Genomic DNA, 20,423 nt, shown 5'->3' with positions numbered 1-20,423 from the left:
ATGGGCTTTTCCAACACAGAGAAAAGGACAGAAACTTAGACAAAATGCCAAGATGGAGGAATTCATCCCAAATGAAACACCTAGAGAAGGTAATGGCCAGAGACCTAGTTGAAACAGATATAATATGCCTGGTGGAGATTTAAAGCAAAAAATCACAAAGATACTTGCTGGGCTTGAGAAAAGAATGAAAGACTTCAGGGACACCCTTACTGCAGAGGTAAAAGAGTTAAAAAAAAATCAGAAATGAAAAATGCAATAACTGAGATTTAAAACAGACTGAATTCAATGAACACAAAGATGGAAGAAAGAGGGAAATGAATAGGTGATATAGAAGATAAACTAATGAAGCTGAACAGAGGAGAGAAAGAATAATTATGGAAAATGAGAATAAACTTGGGGAACTCAGTGACTCCATGGACTGTAATAAGATTTGTATAATAGGAGTCCCAGAAAAAGGAGAGAGAGAAAAGGGGTTAGAAAATTTATTTGAAAAAATGATGGCTGAAAAGTTTGCTCACCAGGGGGAAGAAACAGATGTCTCGATCTAGGAGGCACAGAGAGCACCCATCAAGATCAACAAAAGCAGACCAACGCCAAGACATATTGTAATTCAATTTGAAAATATAGCAATAAAAAAAAAATCTTGAAAGAAGGAAGACAGAAGAAAAGAAGTTCCTAACTTACAAGGGAAGACAAAGTTAGCAGCAGATCTCTCCAAAGTAACTTGACAGACCAGAAGAAAGTGCCATGACATATTCAATGTGCTGAATGGGAGAAATCTGCAGCTATGCATACTCTATCTAGTAAGGCTATTATTTAGAAAAGAAGGAGAGATAAAGAGTTTCCCAGACAAACAAAAACCTAAAGAAGTTCATGACAACTAAGCCACCCCTGCAAGAAATATTAAAGGGAATTCTTGGAGTGCAAAGGAGAGACCAAAAGTGACAAAGACAAGAAAGGAACAAACAAAATCTCCAGAACCAGTGACAAAACAAACAATAAAATAGCACTAAATGCATATCTGTAATTAATTACTCTGGATGTAAATGGACTAAATACTCTAATCAAAACACATAGGGTGTCAGAATAGATTTAAAAAAAAAACACAAAAATAAGACCCATCTATATGCTGCCTATAAGAGATTCATTTTAAACCTAAAAACACCTACAGATTGAAAGTGAGAGGTGGAGAAATATTTACTATGCAAATGAATGTCAAAAGAAAGCCAGAGTAGCCATACTTATATCAAACTAGATTTTAAACCAAAGACTGTTAACAAGAGATGAAGAAGAGCAGTATATCATTTTAAAAAGGGCATATCCAAGAAGGTCTTTTAAGTATGTATGCTCCCAACATAGGAGCACCCAAGTATATAAAGCAATGAATAACAAACATAAAGAAACTCATTGATAATAATACAGCAATAGTAGGGGACTTAAACACTCCACTTATAGCAATGGAAAGATTATCTAAGCAGAAAATCAACAAGGAAACAGTGGCTTTGAATAACACATTGGGTCAGATGGACTTAACAGATATACTCAGAACATTTCACTGTAAAGCAAAATAAACAAAAATACAGATTCAGAGGGGCACATACCCCACAATATTTATAGCAGCATTAACAATAGCCAAATTATGGAAATAGCCCAATGTCCACTGACTGATGAATGTATAAAGAAGAAGTGGCATATATATATATATATATAACGAAATATTACTCAGCCATCACAAAAGGAGGAAATTTTGCCATTTTCAATGGTATGGATGGACCTAGAGAATATTATGCTAAGCAACATAAGTCAGTCAGAGAAAGGCAAATACCATATGATTTTACTCATATGTGGAATTTAAGAAACAAAACAAATGAATGTGAGAGGGAAACAGAGAGAGGAAAACCAAGAAACAGTTTCTTAACTATAGAGAACAAACTGATGAGGGGAGGTGGGCGGGGAGTATGGGTTAAGTCGGTGATGAGGATTGAGGAGGGCAGTTATTGTGATGAGAAGTACTGGGGTTTGTATGCACGTGTTAAATCACTATATTCTACAGCTAAAACTAACATTATACTGTGTGTTAACTAATTGAAATTTAAATAAAAACATGGAGAAAGAAATAAGTAACCCATTGCTAAACCTTTACGTTGTTTCCAGAATTGTATACAAATAAGGCTATTATAATTATCATTGTATCAAAATCTTTGCATAGAGGTCTTATTGTTTTCTCAAGAGAAATCAGAGGTGAAATTTTAGGTCTTTTAATACATATTGCCAAATTTCTCTGCAGGAAGAGTGTGAAAATTTACATGCCACCAAAAAATACAGGAAGTCTCTGCCTACTTGTGATCTCTGTCTGTCAAATAAATAAATAAAATCTTTAAAAAAAAAATACAGGAAGGCCCATTTCTTAGGCACCCATCAAAAATGAATTTATGTTTAATTTTAACCAATGTAATAGTCAAAAAAGTGTTTCATTTCTTTTCTTTAATTTTGAATGTTTAAATAGTAGTGAGATTGGCATGTTTTTATAAATTTTTGGACCATTTCTTCTTTTGTGAATTTACTACTCATTCTTTAGACCAGTTTTCTGTTGGAATCTTTATCTTTGCTCATATTTTTTATAAACTTTTTATATATTGCCATTTGTCTCATAATTTGTATTGTAGTGTTTTTATACATATGTAGAGCAGCTTTAACTTTATGTAGTTATATCAGGCAAAAGTGTATCTTGTGATTTCTCTCTTTATATACTTAGTTTAGCTTTATTCCAGTGTAAGATCATAAATATTCACCCCATCTCATTCTTTTAGAATTTTAGTATTTACATTTGACTAATCTAAACTTTTTGTTGCTTTAAAGTATCAAGTATGGTTATAGACTTCCCCCGCAAATAGACAATCATCCCAAGATCTCAATATCTGCACTTCCATGTGGCCCCTCATCTTTCAAATTGTGACTCAGTGACAAAATGTATCTTAAATTGCATGACTTGCTTTACATTCAAGTTTTTTAACTCTCATAACTGGCTAAACGATAATGATGTCTATATTCATCTCTCTGTTTCCTAATTTCTATATCATCTCCTTTTACAATTAATCTAGACTTTTCTTACATGTCATCTCAACTATTCCCTATCACATTCTCTTTTCTATGCTTCAGATGTTTGCAGGCCACTATCTTCTGGATACCTCCAGTCTAAAAAAGGAGCACAAGGGCCATCATACTTAAAACTAAACTGATTATCATTCCAACCAAACTGCTCTCCACCCTGAGTTGTGCGTCTTAGTGAACATTGAGGACCACTCTCTTTCCTAAGCCAGAAACCTGAAATTCAGCCTAGATTCTATTCTATTGCTCATCCCACTCGTGAATGGGATCAGGGTACATTCACCAATGTCTGTCATTTTTATCTCTCATGTCTCCCTCCTCCTCTGTCCTCTCCTTCCAAGGAGACCTTAATACAGTTCTTTATATATTCTTTCACGGAATTTTGAAATATTCTACCACTCCCACCTTCTTTTGTCATTGTTGCCTAATACATTCTCCAACAATTATGGAAAATTCTTTCAAAAATGCAAATCTGATTTTTTTAACCCCTTCCTTAAGATTCCCACATCTTAAGGTAAACTCCTCAGCTAACATTCACACCCTTCATATTTTAGCTTGTCTTGGCCTGAGCAGCTTCAATGGAATGGTAAATTGAAGAATTAATGCAGGTTGAGAAAATAAGAACAAGGTTAATGGAATACTCTTTTCTAGACTTGAACTTGATCAGAAGGAAAGTGACAGGAAGATAAAAATCAGGTAGAGCGAAGGGTTGGTTTGTTTATATGTTAGGATAATCAAGGCTTGCATGAGCTTGTCTCCTCTGAGAAAATAGCTAAAGCTATCAGAAAGAGTGTGATTATGGAACCTATATCTGTGGCAAGTAGGTTGAGGATGGAGTTCAGATAATACATTAAGTAATCTGGCATTAGGGAAAGGACATCTCTTATGATTTTCTACCTACTGCGTGCCATGCCATATGCATTTAATGAAACTGAATTTGGGCTTACTAGTATCATTTTAGTAAGTAGCCATGTTTAAAGAAAGCAACCATAAGAAGCCTTCATCTATTTTCTTTCACTGAAATACATAGTGAAGTTCATAAGATTTTAACAGATTACCTATATGGAGGATGAGTTTCCTGCATTAAGCATGGAACTGCTCTGTCCCACTGCCTAGGTTCAAATTATGGCACTACCATTTTGTAGCTGCATGAACTTTCCTCAGTTAACTTACCTGTGAGACAGGGAAAATAAAAGTCTTCCTCATGGGGTTATAAATTAGGCAAGTATGAAATGCTTTTAGCCAGCATCAAATATATCCTAAATAAATATTACCTACTATTAGTTATTATGTCAAGAATGGACAGGTTGAAGGAGATAATAGGTTAAGGTGACTCTCCATTCCCATTTTCTTCAATAAAATTAACTCAAGAATGAAAGTAAGAGTACATAAAGCTCTGGAGGCCAATCAAGTTGGAAGTTTTGAAGAAGCCCATATATTTTCCAGGAAATCTTTCTTGCATACGTACCATGAGACAAGCAATGTGGTAAGAATTGGGCATCTATAGTATAATAAATAAAGGAGACACAGCCTCTGTCCTCATGAAGTAGAAACAGACTCGAGAAAGAAACATATTAAGCAAAGTATTACACTAATAATATAAAATCATATTTGTGATACAAACTATATGGAAAAATACAGGATGTATGCAGTCTCTTTCATAGGAAGACCTTAATTTAAACCAAAAAAGCAAAGAAGGTCTTCTCTGAGGAACTGGAATTAAGGGAGCCCTATGATCTGGAATGTTTCAGGAGATCCAAAATATGGTCCTGGATTTGGTGGGTGGCCATGGTTATGGAGACAGAGGAAGGGATGAAATTGATGGAGTCATGTTAATTCTCCTTTTAGAACTTGGTGATTCTCATTAGACATTGAGGGACAAGGACCAGTAAGGAGTTAAGAATAAGGAGACCAAAAACAATTAGGTTTTCTATGGTCCCACTAAGTGAAATAAAGAAAAGATAATGAGCCAGGATTTGCTCTTTGTGTTTTTAGATTGAATGCCCTTTTTTGATGTAGGATGAAAATGTAAATTTGAGCATGTTGAAATTAAAGAACTCAACCAAATTAGGGACCCATGCTGGAGGATATAAAGGACACTTTGACTACCTACTACATGCTAGACCTAAGATAGAAGCTTCACATCTATTTATAATTTTTACTTAGCCTAATACCCTACATGGGAGAAGGAAGTTCTGGGGAAGCAGTGAGAAGAACCAAGGGAGGAAAAATAGGAGAATAACCAGAAGGAAATGATAATGTGGAGGAAGGAAGTCTTAATGTAGAAGTGTCCACAGGTCTGAAAGCTGCTCATCTTGGCAACGACACCTTGTATTGTTTCCTTTTCTCTTTCACACGTAACCACTGAGATTCCAACCTCTAGTGGGCAAACATTGTCATATTCACCCTACGTTCACTTTGTCATTCATCCAGCAATCATGAGTGTACACCCACCATGTTCCAACACTGATGTAGTCAGTAGGAATTCAGTAGTGAACAAAACAAAAACCCTGCTCTATTGACTCTTACATGTTAGTAAGGAGAAAGAGACAAACAAGTAAACAAGTGAATGCATACCATGTCAGATGGTCTCAGTGCTGGGAAGAAAATATAGCAGGATTAGGAGAATAGGAATTGCTAGGGAGGTTGGTCAGGAGAGGCCTGCCTGATTAAATGGCATTTGAGTAAACACTTTAAAGAATAGAGGGAATGAATGATATGGATAGATACTTTTGGGGACTGCATCCCATTCAGAAGCAACAGAAAGTGCAGAAAACCTGTAATAGGAAAGTTTTTGGCAGGAAACCATTGAAGGAAGAAAGACATGATCTGATGTAATTTTTCAGAGGATCCTACTGGCTGTAATGTTGATATAAGATCCTACACAGGCAAGGACAGAAGCAGAGAGACTGGTTAGAAGGCTGTGGTAACAACCCAGGCAAGAGATTGGGAGAAGGGAGAATAAATACAAGATAATGTCAGAAGGCCTCGACGCCATTGTTTCGAGTGAAATGATGTGTGTGAAAGTATTGTACACAGCATAGTTCTGTTCCAGGGTGAGGGGCCATGGGTTTTGTTATTTTCATACAAGTCCCCCATCCCTTGGCCCATTATTTCAGACCCCGTCTGGATGGCGTGGCTGTGTGGTTGTTCAGGCCTCACTGAAATGAATAGCTGCATGCCCTTTAAGGGCCATCTCTGTGAGTGTGAATCAGACATTGCTTCTCATGCTTTTTGTTTTCCCCCACCACACATACCACACATACCCAGGCACGCCATGTACTGCCCTCTGTTGCTTTCATTGCTTTTATGTTTTCCCTATGGTGTTTCTTCTGTTCTCGGCATACGATTTTTCCTTCTTCCCTTTTTCCTGGAGGGCCTGGATTGTCTGTTTTCATGCTTAATATTTTCTCTGTCCACCCATCTGTTTATTTGAGCTTGTTTCTTCCCTCCTGTCTGCTGGCCTCTTTATAGATTCCTTTGTTCGATAGTTTAAACTCCATGCCACTGCTTTGTTTATCCTCTCAGCTAGCGTAGTATATTATTCCCCATCTGCTACGGAAAGAGCCCCAGTGCCCCACAAAGTTAACTAAGCCCTTCTTGTCTGAACAAGTTTTTCAGTCATGCATTCAAGTTTCTAATCTACCCCATCTTCCCTGGTTAGGAGTGTGACAATATTATTTCTAAGCAAGCTATGCTCAATAGATCTCATCTTTTGTTCTTTTTTCCTTCAAATGCCTCAGATAAGATTTAATGGTCTGTTGCCTCGAAGGTAGGCAGTTTCAATATCAGTCCATCAGTAAGTATTTATTGAGTATTTGCTATGTGACCAGAGCGTGCTAAGGACCGGGTTTAGATCCAAAGATCTAAACCGTCAAAGGCACAGGAATTTTCTCGATCTCGGTGGAGATACAGCACTAAAATGTATTTACTATGCACTCACTGCAATCCAGGAACTGTGCTAGAAACTAGGAATACAACATGAATTTTAAAAAGAAAGACATCTATCCTTATGGAGCTCATAGTCTAGCAAGGGAGAAAGACACATGTTAAAAATTATTTACAGTTCAATCAAATATGTACAAAATGCTCTGGGAACACAGAGGAGTGAAAGGGATTAGTTCTGCCTCGGGTAATTGTGGAAAGCTTCACAGAGATGGTGATATTTAACATGGAGTTTAATAAATTAGTGTTAATTAAGCAGAGAATTAATAATAAAAGCTAATATTTATTGAGTACTTATGAGGTTTCAGGCACGGTTCTACATGCTTGTGAATTGACTCATTTAATTCTCACAGTAACCCTATCAGGTACCTTATTTTTCCTATTTTACTGATTAAGGAATTGATAAGCAGGTTAAATAACTTGCCCAAAGTCACACAGCTAAGAAGACATCAAAACTAAGATTTGATTCCAAAGTCCGGCTCTAGAACCTGGGCCCTGCACTATCTTCTGCATATCTCACAAAAGAAAATGAAAAAGAAGGAAGACAGTATTTCAAGCAAATCAGTATGTTTGAAAAGCATAGTTTTTATACATGCTGGGAAAGAAATGCAGCCATGAGACCTTAAATCTAATACACCATCCATGGATATCAACCAGGTAGTAGGGTCTGACTGGTAAACCCATCTTTTCTCAGTAGGAACTTATAGAAAGGACCCAACTGAGAGGCAATAATGAGGAAGATAATCCAGTTTTCTTCATCAGTCTTAATGATATAAAAGGGCAAAGGGAAGTACTGATTAAGGTGTTGGCCATGTGAGCTAGAGCATCGAGTGGTTATTCCCAGTGTTAAACTAGGACTACAGGGTCCTGCATGCTATCCCTGCCCCCTTGGAAGCTAAAAATAGCCTCAAGGCCCTCAGTCCTGTATCAGGGATGGTCTGAGGCCCTCAGGTCAACTTGGCACCCAGCTGATTTCCTTTTCAGCAAGCCCACATCTTGACTTCCATTTCATAGTGTACATATATATGTATGCATGTATGTGTGTGTATATATGTGTGTGTGTGTGTATGTGTGTGTGTGTATATACATATATCCCTTTTATGTAGCTGCCAATTTTATGAAAGAAACAGAAATGAAAGGATTCTGAGGAAGAAAACAGTAATCAGAAATAGTGGTAGAAGATTGAGATAAAGGAAGAAAAAGAGGGCTGTCCTCCTACAGTAGGTGTAGAGGTCTCCTTCTGCAAGATGAACCAGGACTTTCTGAAGACGCCCCTGACATTCCACAGGTTCGCTTGTGCTAGAGAAAAGAAACTGAATAGGAGACAGTTTTGTCTCCTCACTGAGAACTGAAGTGACAGTGTGCACATTTGGCCCGGCTAAATGAGAAACGTGCTTTATTCCCAGGCAGCATATAACAGAGATTTGAGAGTCTGCCAAGACTTATAAAGTCCCCCGAATGCTTCCCACTTCTGTTGATATATATGAGAATGAATTCTCATTCTCTTTATGAAGCCAGGAATGTATCTCTAACGTCTTTGAATTTCTGGGTAGGAAAATGAATGGTTTAGGGGCACTAGTGATGTTTTCATCTCTTCTTCCTGCTGCTTCGAGTAAGAGATGGACTGCATCTCATAAGACTGGCAAGACAGTGTTGGCAGGAGACCAGTCAGCCTGATCGAGTGGTTTATTATTTCAATTGAATTGTGAGAGAAAGGAGAAAAGTACTCAGATAAAACTGTAAGACCGTATTAGATACTACAGAGCATAAAAGAGATGGCACAGAAAGAAAAATAGTGGAGGACTATCCCAGCAATTTTCAGAAGATACCAGAGAAATGGGCTGGGGCTACATTAACATTCTCAGTTGTCTTCTATACCAACAAACAGTGATGAAAAAAATATTAAACTGAACTTTAAAAGAAATGAACAGAATTTGGTAAATATCATCTCTTACATCTTACGGGGATGTGTTGTGATGTGATTCCTGCCTGGAATACGGCCATGGAAAGGTGTATCTTCTTTGGAATAAACAGGTCTAATGGAAGGGCTCGGGGAGGAGCAGTATATGTCAAAAAGATGTACACATGCACGGAAATCACACACCTGAAGGTGAAGCATGGAGGAAGCAGCTGCAGCAGAGTGAAATGAATGAAATACAGAAATGTTACCCTGGGACTATGTCACAGACCTCATAACCAGATGGTTAATAGGGACAGGCAAGATAGAGGAGTGATGTAAGCCTTTACAGACTGCAGATGAAAATCCCACTCCACTAAAGGCAAAACATCTGAAAAATTATTGAATTGCCTTGTTGTAAACTTAGTCTCACAGAAGAGAGTGAAGCAACGAGAGGTCTGGCTGCATTGGCTTGTTTCTGGCTCCTTATAAAAATCTGTTTGGGAAAAGTGGCAGCTTAAAGCATCTTAAAGGAAAGTAACATTCCATATCATCTGTGAGTTCACGAGGTCACAGAAAGGAACTCTGACCTTGGATGTACAAGTATCCTCCACCTTTAGTAAATTTCATTTCAGGAAGTTCAGACAAAACAATAGAAAACAATCCCATAGTCAGTGACTCTGACCTGAAGACAGATCACGAAGAAAGAGAAGCAGGGTGCCTGGAAGGCTCAATCAGTTGAGTGTCTGCCTTTGGTCAGGTCATGATCTCAGGGTCTAGGATCAAGTCCCACATCATGCTCTCTGCTCAGTGGAGAATCTGCTTCTACCTCTCACTCTCTCTCTCTGTGTTCTCTCTCTCGAAAATAAATAAAAGGTCTTTTAAAAAAGAAGAATGAGAAGCTGTCAAATAGAAATTTGATAACCTAATCACTCCGTTTCCCAAGGAGTAAGAAAAGGGTCAGCAGTCAATGGTCATATTAGAAAATAAAGACAACATTACCAATGATGATCAGAAAAGAGCGGTATCAGGGATTAAGAATGTTTGAGAAGTTCCAAAGCCTCAAATTATCTGAATTTGGAAAAAAATATTAGGGAAAATGAAAATGTATTTTGTCTGTTAAAAGTTAACAAAAAAAGAAGAAAAAAGGAAAAGGAAATACACCGACTACTTAGGGCAGATGGTATATTGTTAACTTATAATTCGTGAGAACTGTTCAATATCTATTATCTTTCTAGCATCCATAGAGAATGCTCTTATAACTGAAAAGGGTAGGGAAAACATATTTGAGAGTTGAAGCCCAAGATAGGTAAGGATATAGTAGAAACATATCACATCAGCTTCACTGAATTTAAATCCATATTGCCGGGGCACCTGGGTGGCTCAGTGGGTTAAGGCCTCTGCCTTCAGCTCAGGTCATGATCTTGGGGTCCTGGGATCGAGCCCCGCATCGGGCTCTCTGCTCAGCGGGGAGCCTGCTTCCTCTTCTCTCTCTCTGCCTGCCTCTCTGCCTACTTGTGATCTGTCTGTCAAATAAATAAATAAAATCTTAAAAAAAAAAAATGCTTCCTCTTATATCCGTAGAGCCTGGCAAGAACTTGCCCCTTTAAAGTCTGAGCTACCTACTTTAAGAGAATGTAATAATCAGAGCACAAAACTGTGCTGAGCCAACCATAGTCATACCCAGACCTCATCTGTATCTCCCACTTGTGAGTCCCTCCCATTCTTCTCTCCCTCACTTCAGTTCCCAGATTTTCTCTTGCTTCCTTCCCATCTTTTGGTTTACTTGTTTCTCTCACCTTCCCTGCCAATCTACTACTTTATTTCCAGGCTGGTGCTTTGTCTCTGCCCTCCCTTTCAGCATATTCATGCTGAGTCCTCAGTTATCACAGTTCTACTAAATGTAAACTCCAGATTTCCTTTTCTCACTGTACAGACCCCCTCCCTGCCTCCTAGCACAGAGGATATCAAAAATAAATTATATTCTGTATTTTTGAAAGTATCTTTGTATGATATTGCTGTATCACACTGCTGAAAAATAAATGTTGCCTCGGGTTCTTTAGAAAAGGACCTTTTTGGTAGAAGAGAGCTGCAAGCCTGAGGTCTGACCCCAGTGAAATTCCCAAGACCTTTGACTTGAGAGCATTAATGAAGAAAGATGTTATTAAGAATCAGCATAAATTGGGTGGCTCAGTGGGTTAAAGCCTCTGCCTTCAGCTCAGGTCATGATCCCAGAACCCTGGGATCGAGGCCCACATCGGGCTCTCCGCTCGGCAGGGAGCCTGCTTCCTCCTCTCTCTCTCTCTCTCTCTGCCTGCCTCTCTGCCCATTTGTTATCTCTGTCAAATAAATAAAATCTTAAAAAAAAAAAAAAGAATCAGCATAATTTAGTGAGAACTAAGCAAATGATCTCATTTCCTATTTTGATAGGTTTATTAGGAAAGTAGTGAACTTGGAGCAAAAGATAAAATGTGTGACAAATTGGTAATGGTACAAATAAGGATAAATAATAGATAAATAGATAAATAGCTATGTCCAAATAATTTAAATATTGGATCCCTTTCACCCACAAGTCACAGGGATTGCCCACAGCACACTGTCCTTGGTCCTGGCCTTTGACTAGCACTTTTATTGACCGGTTTAGAGAAAGTACACTGATCAGATGTGTAGAAGACTTCAAGCTAGGAAGAACAGTTAACGTGCCAGACAATAGTCACAAGTTGAAAATACTTCAATCACCAATTAAAAAAAAAAAAAGGCCAAAACTAATAAATTCATACTAAGCATAATAAATTATAATACAACAGGGATGGGGCTGGGGGCCCCCAAGTTCCTCACTCTTTGGTCCTAAACTTCATATTAAACAGAAATATTGACTGATCCAGTTTTTAAAAAGTATTTTTGATCATCCCAAAGATATAATTAACTGACGAATATGTAACTCTTGGATTCTGTGGTCCTTTGCGATGATAATTTTGAGGAACATTTATATTTAAATCAGATGTGTCTCTTTAAAGACTTTAGCATCACTTTCTCCATACACATGCACAAATGAACATTTCCAGTAATCAAGGATGGCTATAATCAGGGTGTATATCCACACCCTCCTTGGAAGAATGTAGGCTCCCTAATATCCACAAATATGTGTCCAAGAAGGACTAGACCAGCCATCTGTCCTTTACTGATTATATGTGTCTTTCAGTGAACTCCAAATTCCAGATGACTTCTCAGGGGTATTCATAAGCCTATAGTACTAAGTGGAAGCTTTGGGTTTTAAACAAATGTCCACGTTTTTAGGCACAGAAAATAGTAATTCATTTTCTCTGATACTCTTTCCTAAAATAATTTAAAATGGTTACCATTCTTTTAACCTTTTCCAGATTAAAAAACTATACTATCTTAAGAACTACGATAACTTTTTAACACCATGTCCTAATAAGTTTTAGAGGCTAAGAGCACCTTGTTTTATTTAGTTTCTACATTAAACAACAATATTTTAATAAATAACAACAGAAAATCTCTAATATAGAGCAGAAGGCATATTTAATATACACAGAATGTGAACTTGCCTCTTACAATAAAATGTCTTGAAATATACATTGTGTCTTTTGAATAAGCCTTGATGACTGTCTAGGGAGTTTCTTGTTTAATCATTATCTGAATATTTTCTGGTGATTTCAGTCAAGCCATGATCTGATTCAACAAAACAACTGCTTTAACTGATTGATTTCCTGGATTGAAAAAATTATTTTTTATCACATATAAATAGCTTTATAGCTACCTCATGGACTTATCTTAAAATATTATTAGAGATATTAAGCATGTCTAGATACTTTGACTGTGATTATTTTGTATTTAAAGGGCTCGAATATTTTTATAATTCTCATATTAATAAAACTGTTCAGTAAATCAACAAGTAGCTATTAGCCCATACAACTCTGTGCCTAATATTACACTATTTAGTACATGAATAAATGAATGTATGTTTACTTTAACAAATATTTGAGCACCCATTATGTTTCAGTGATCTGCAGGAGCAAGATATGCCACAGGAGACACAAAGATAAATAAAGCCTGCTAGGAAACTGCATATAGGAAGCTAAAGATAGAAAATATCTACAACTTGAAGTAGAGAAATAACAGATGAGTCAGCACAGCAGTGCTTATGACCATAGAATTTGAAATCAGGCGGCACTGACTGAATCCCTGCTTCATCATTTACTTAATTTTGTACCTTAAATCTCATTCACCTCCTCATGTGTTGAGGTTTAAGTAAGACAACACTTTAAAATCATGGCATTGGTCTAATACATAGTAAGAACTCTAAAGCTGTTTGTTATCATTGCTCCCGCATAATAGATAAAATACTATATAGGTCACTGGGGGAATAGAAGAGAAAATGGGGAGGGGAGAAAAACAGGTGGGGGGAAATTGAAGAAATGAAGAAGATAAAGAGACAAAGAGATCACATCTTCAATCTGGTTAGGAAAGGTGGTAGAAGAATTGAGGCCATCTTCATGAAGCAGTGGCATGTGAGATGTCTTTGAAGGATGGGAAGGACATAAGTGGACATAAGAAGGAAGGGTATTCTGGACAGAGCATTCAACATAAATTTAGGCATCCGAGGACTCAGCTGACAGGTGTAGTTCATTGTGGAGCATGTGTTCAGTCTAACCGAAGCACATGGTATTTGGAAGTGACCAAAAAAATATATTGTTAGAGAGCCTTAAATGTGAGATAATATGTAATTTAACAGATTTTTGAGTAAGGTAGCAAGAAATTTAGTCTGTCCTATACAGCCTAGATTAGGATGACAACATTACTTAGGTTGGAGTGGGGAAAGAAAGAATATGAGAATGAGACTTATCATGTGGGCTCTTAACTGCATTAGAAGTAATGGGAAGCTAATTAGTCATGGTTACAGACTGTAGTAGACATGTAGTAGACACAGAGGATTCAAAAGATATTGCAGATCCAGAACTCACAGGACTTGACCATAGACAGGTGAAATGCTGGAGGAGGGAGAAGTTGGAGTAGACTCAAGCTCAGAAATGTCAAGCTTCAGTGATTGGAAAATCCCTACTCTTGTTCACAAGAAGAAGGAAATCAGAAAGAAGACCCAGTTTTGTGATGTTGATGATAAGTTTAGTGAGTGGAGAATTCAAGGTACCAATGTCTAGTGACAGTGTTCTTCATGCAGCTGACAAATGTAGATCTTGAGATCATGAGAGTGATTTGGAACAGAGATATTAATTTGGATATCAAGTGCCCACCTACAGACTATAGTATGGTTGAATCTCTATCACCAACACATGGAAAAGAAAATTGTGAAGACAGTCTTGTAAAGTTTCTATCTTCTTACTCCTTGAGAGATGCACAAATAAACATAAACTTTGTTTCAGTCTGAAAGCTCCAAGTCTCAGCATACTGTCATTTAGAGCTTAAATAGAGAAAAAAATAAAAAGGGGGTAATGAAGGTCATAAAAAGAAGAGAAGAAAATAAAATGCTGAAGAAAATACAGGAAGATAGCGTTAAGCAAGAGTCAAACCTCCTTGAATGCAGACCTTGAATTCAAACAAAAAATTCTCTTGTTAAAAGTTAAAAACAAAAGCAGACAATCTTAACAGCATACTAATTTGACAAACATTGTTACATCCTTCTGTTTTTGTTTTATGCAACAAAGTATTTCTTATTGTTGATGAAACATCTTCTGTGCTTCACATATTAAACACACTTCCAATTAATATGAAGAACAAAGCAATGTGTAAGTGCATGAAAACTCTTCAGGGGTGAATGAAGAAAATCCTAGTTCTTTAAAAGAAACAGAGCATCTTCTTCTAGATATTAGGTGAACCTAATTAATTAACATAAATTAGAATTTTTAAGTAATGAAAAATACTCTTCAACACATGACAGGTGGGCATGCTATCAAAGCACTTTTTTGAAATGAAAATCTAGAATCCAAATGCAGTGATATAAATGCATATCATTTGTGTTTTTATTCCCCTCATTCCTGGCAATCTAAAGTTTTCTAGTTTAAGTGTATCACTCTTTGTCAGTTTTTATTACTTTTGCATCCTTCAAAGTTCAAAATTGGGGGGATAAAAAAAAAGGAAGCCACGATCACTGAAAAGGTTTCATTTCTTCATCCACAGAAACAGCTTTAGATCATCTAGTGGAGAACCTATGGAATACAGTCAATTAGGTCTTGCGTTTCTAAGCTGGAAATAGACACACACACGTGCGCGCACACACACACACACACACACACACAATTTGCCCATCTTTCAGAAGACAAAATTTCAAGCTACAATTATGAAAAGTAGATCTATGAGAACTATACTCCTGGAAACTTCCTGAGTTACATAATGCAACATTATATTTAAAAAAAAAAACAAAACAGAGAAATCTAGACTGATCCTAATTATTACCATGACAATGTTTTACAACAAACCCTGTCAGTCATTCAGTGCCTACCTTGTAGGATGTCATTGGAAAAGCACTGCAGTACCTTGGAGCCTTCGGTGAACTGAGCAACCTAGAGCAAGTCGTGGCCATGATCGATGAAGAAATGTGTATCAACTGTGGCAAATGCTACATGACCTGTAACGACTCTGGCTACCAGGTAAGGATTCTGCGGTAAGTGGGATGCTGTGAGGCATGTTTCTTCTGGCTTTCGTAGCAGAAAGAATCTTGTGTTGCTGAGGGCACGATGGCGACCGGACGTGCCCAGTATTGCCCCTCAGCAGGGGCTTATCTGTTCTCTCATTCTCTAAGCATGGGAATTTTTTTTCGAAGGAGAGCCATAACTTGTCCTAACTGTGCCACTATCCAGTGAATGGTGTTATTTTAATATCACTGTATCACCCAGAACACTGGAAGGATAAATCCAACCAGAAAGAGAAATCCACCCAATTATGGATGTTAGGAAGCATTAGGCTTTAATACAGAGAGGAGGGAGGAGAACTACCACGTCTTGCTATGACCCTGAAAGGACTTGAGTCTTTCTACAGCAAGAGAATTCTCTTCCATTCAGTTATTGACTGGGCTTCTACTACAGTAAGAAAGAAAAAAGCACCTTCCTACCAGGGAAAGTGTTGGGACCCAGAATTCCTTTGTGACTGGAGAAGCCAGCACGTTGTATTCTTTATCACATGAAGTGAGCTGTAGGTTCTTCCCAGGGCCTCACACTTCTGCAGAGAGGCTGCCAGGGGACCACACAGAAGATGCAGGGATTCAGCTGTCTTCAGTCTCAAAACTACAGACTCATGTTATTCTCATTAAATTTTACAAGCTATGAAGAAGTAGAATAAAGCAACACCTTTTGAGACGATTAATGAAATTTTCAAGGTAGATAAAATGGCCCGTTTTTAAAAATTGAAGTTCCTTTAGCTTATGCAGCCTGAAGGAAGGTCCCATGTTGCTCGTGGTGGGATTTTGCGTATTCTTCTGACCACCTAATAGAAATATAACAGACATATTTTAACTTAAAAAAAAAAATCTCTTCCTCTTTGACATTAGTTCCATACCAGATTTTTTTTACCTAGTGTGTCACTTTTTTTTTTTTTTTTGTAGCTGAAAGGTGTCTCTAACAGTTATTTTGGAAATGCTAATCCCATCACACTCACTTTCGTCTTTCCTCTAATTAACCAATTTGTGATGAGTTAAGAAGTCCTGTCACTAAAATCATAGCGGCGGGACTCTAATAGCTCAAATCTTAAAAGTTATGAATCCTACCTTAGAATTCTAGCCTTAGTACAATGTCAGTGAAAAACAAAACAAACAAACTAACCAAATAAAAACCCATATTAATGAGGAAAATAACAATAATTATACATTTTAAAAGATTTAAAAAGTCCTCCTTTGACTCTTCTGTCTCAAAAAAAGATAAAAAATAGAAAACCAAATTCTTCAACTGAATATAAAATTTTATATGTCTGCAAGTTTATAAAGCATAAAATTTTTAAGATATAGGCATTATTTTATTTTCAGTTGCTTCTTGGATTTCTATTTATAAAAGGGTACATAAGGAAGAGAAATAGTTTTTACTCATTCAAACAGCCATCCAAGATGTTGTTTTATTTTTAAAAAATGGCAACAATTTATGTGGATGAAGTTTCTTATGGTTTGTCATATCTACAGTTCTTGTTCAGTTAGAATATGGTTGTTTCCTTGAAGATCAGACTTTTTGTATATTAAGCAGTCTGACATAATATAATCTAATAAAACCATCTTCATTTTTATGTGCATAAAAGAGGAAAGAATTATAGTTACAAGTAGCTTCAATTGAGAGAGGGCAACTTTTTTAACCAAAAAATTATTTTCAATTGGATTATGACATATTTTATATGACAGAGGATAAAAGTCAGAATCAAGGATTTATTTCACTGAAAATCCTCACACCTCAAAACTGGCACTAAAGCCAACTTTTTTTTTTTTTTTTTAACTCCTGTTTTCTTCTAATTTGAAATCCAAGCAAATACATTCATTGCCTCAGCTGACTGTGACACGTTCTCATCCTTGAGAATGAGGCACGTTTGAAGAGAAAGCACCCCAGCATCCTCAGGCAGCAGACACCCCATCCTGATAGGAGGGGAAGGACCTGCGCTTTGCTCTGCTCAGAACAAAGCAAACGAGAGAGTTACTGTTCTGCAATCTTTTCTTCGGACCACACAAGAAAAATACCTTTAAGGAATTTTAAACAATGTATTTCTTTTTTTTTTTTTTAATTTCTTTTCAGTGTAACAGAATTCATTGTTTATGCACCACACCCAGTGCTCCATGCAATAGTTTCCCTCCATAATACCCACCACCTGGCTCCCCTGACCTCCCTCCCCACGCCCCTTCAAAACCCTCAGATTGTTTTTCATAGTCCATAGTCTCTCATGGTTTTTTCTTCTCTGGTTTGTTTTCTTTTCCTTTCTTTCTTTTTTTTTTTTCCCTCCCCTCTGGCACCTCTGGCAGCTCAACTGTTGCTCTAGCTGACCCCCAGGGCTGGGCATCCTCTGTCCTCTCGGAGTGTCTCTCTATTGCAGTGGAGGAAAACGTTCCCACTAAAATGGTGGCGTCCTTGACCTTTCTGGTCAGTGACAGCAATACCCTTTGTTTGCAGGCTATCCGGTTTGATCCCGACACCCACCTGCCCACCATTACTGACTCCTGCACCGGCTGTACTCTGTGTCTCAGCGTCTGCCCTATTATCGACTGCATCAAAATGGTTTCCAGGACAACACCTTATGAACCAAAGAGAGGCTTGCCCTTGGCTGTGAATAATCTGGTGTGTTAAGGTGATTTGTGAAACTGTTGCTATGAACTTTGAGGCCACCTACCTGTGCCGATCTTTTTAATTGTGACCATTATGTTCAGCTTTTGCTAAATTGAAACAAATAGATAATTTTTAAATTTCTAAATGAAAACTATAAATTTCTAAATAAATTTCCAAATTAAAAAAAAAAAGTCTCCTGCCAGTGACCATTCAATTAATGGTCATAAAATGGAATGATTATTTTGTGAGGATAGTTGTTAAATAACTGTGTAGCCATTAATTGGATATTCACCATTAGCTGTCCATTCTGAAAAATATTAACATTTTTGTGGCAATTAATGCAATAGTTTCCAAATTGCCCTATGCCATGCTCTGTCTTTGATTTCTAATTGTAAGTGAAATTAAGTATTTTAGAACAAAGTACCATTTAACTTACAAGAAAATGTTTCCTAGGAAACATTTTATAATTAAAAATTACATTTAATTTTAACACTGTTTCTAAGCAAATGTAATTAGCTCCATAAAGCACAAATGAAGAAAGTCAAATACTTATTTACTGTGACAGGAAAAGAAAGCCAAAGAGGGTTTGCAAAACTTTTTTAAGGCCCCTTTGTCAAAATAGCTTCTTTGTGGGAGGCTAGATACTCAAGTGGAAGTATTTGGTAATCATTCGTATCACTCGGCTGGTCCCCACTCATGCCTGAGATGAGTAGTCAAACTCTACCAATGAATCAACATGACATTCTTCTTTAAATATTTAAACTATGTTCCTAACAAAATAAGATATTAGGATGGAGCCCTGGTTAAAGCCACTCTTTTGCTGTGCACAGATCTGCTCTGTCTGCTTCTAATAGTAGCTTTCGTGATTATAGCAATTAATGTTTGAACAAAGACCAAATTATATGGCAGTGGGTCATGTGCTTCATTATTCAAGAATGAAAAATATAGTATTGGTAATATATATTAAATGTGCAAAAACTAACTTGACTACTCTTTATTTTAGTGTTTCTTTGTTTAATTTTAAAAGTAATCAAATAATAAGAAATAATATATTTTCTGTTACTGCCAAATAATATTTTTATATTTCTCTCTTTTCATAATCAGCACATAGCATCACATAAATTCATTTATCTCTTTGTGGCATATTTTAATATGAATCCATAAGTAGCAAATCTTTAAGTAACAACCTGTGGTATATTTCTATGAAAAATGCAAGATCTAGACAAATAAAATGTTTGTTTATGCACTTTTAGAAATGCACATTTACCAGAAAATCTTCATGATTGAATGATATCAAATAAAATTTCATAAAGCATTTTAAACAACATGGTTTTTGGCTGCCTTTCTTGCAAGTACAACATTATGTCAACGATTTAGATTTCGGGGTGAAGTTTTGATTAATCCTATAGTGCATTCCATCCAAATGTATATATGATGCTAGTTCAGATCTAATGAGGGTAATGACAGTACAGTTATTTTAATGTTTCACTTCTAGTCCCTCTTACCCAGGTTGTCCTACTGAATTTAATTCCATTCTGCCAAAATGCGTCTTTCACTGGGCACAGGCCAGATTTCTTGCAAGGGTTCATGGGCAGAGATAAATGAGAAAATGGCAACCTACCATTAAAGTGCCATCTTCACTATAAGAAAAATCAATGTCACTTAATAGGTATTCCTTAGATAGTTGTAAAATATTAAGGACTCAAATAATAGACTCACTTTTTTGTTCCTTTCATGGTGGGGGCATTTTACCCTTTGCACTTGATAACACCTTAGAGAAGGGGTCAAGTTGTCCAGAAAATAAATTTACCAGCACCATGTGGATACCATCACAATGTATTACCCTCACCTCAATCTGATGAGGGTTTTTCATTCTGGGAGTTTTTTTAAAGTACATCCCACGCATATATGCCTGAGTCCTCTTCAAGACTCTGATTGCCAGGAAGAAATTCCCTTAACAGAGACTAAAGAAAAGAATAGTTCATGACTTTTGCATTCTTCTCTCAGAAAGAGTGAACGTAGTGCTGTGGCTCTTTACTTGAACTACTTTGGGGAACTGCAAGTCACCGGGCTTTTGAGTTAGGCTGTGGCAATCTGTGATTTTACACTAGGATGTTCCTCACACATATTTCTGTTGTGTCCTTTTTCTGCTGAACACAAAGAAGCACTTCTTATCTATGCTGTTTATGGGAAACATACTTTAATCT

General features: G+C 37.0%; 1 protein-coding gene across 4 annotated transcripts in view; it reads left to right on the top strand.

Moving 5' to 3' along the window:
- The window catches only part of DPYD (dihydropyrimidine dehydrogenase), an 833,094-nt gene extending 813,553 nt beyond the window's left edge, over positions 1-19,541 (top strand). For all 4 annotated transcript variants that reach the window (XM_059375481.1, XM_059375484.1, XM_059375483.1 and 1 more), the window contains 2 exons: positions 15,436-15,576; positions 18,064-19,541. In XM_059375481.1, the coding sequence (XP_059231464.1) occupies positions 15,436-15,576; positions 18,064-18,237 (315 nt within the window). In that variant the 3' untranslated portion in view covers positions 18,238-19,541. The remainder of the gene's footprint in view (positions 1-15,435; positions 15,577-18,063) is intronic.
- Positions 19,542-20,423: the final 882 nt, after the last annotated feature.

The sequence above is a fragment of the Mustela nigripes genome, chromosome 14 (assembly GCF_022355385.1).
Source record: "Mustela nigripes isolate SB6536 chromosome 14, MUSNIG.SB6536, whole genome shotgun sequence".
NCBI lineage: Eukaryota > Metazoa > Chordata > Mammalia > Carnivora > Mustelidae > Mustela > Mustela nigripes.
The sequence above is the reverse complement of the archived record's forward strand: the minus strand, read 5'-3'. Positions and strand labels throughout refer to the sequence as shown.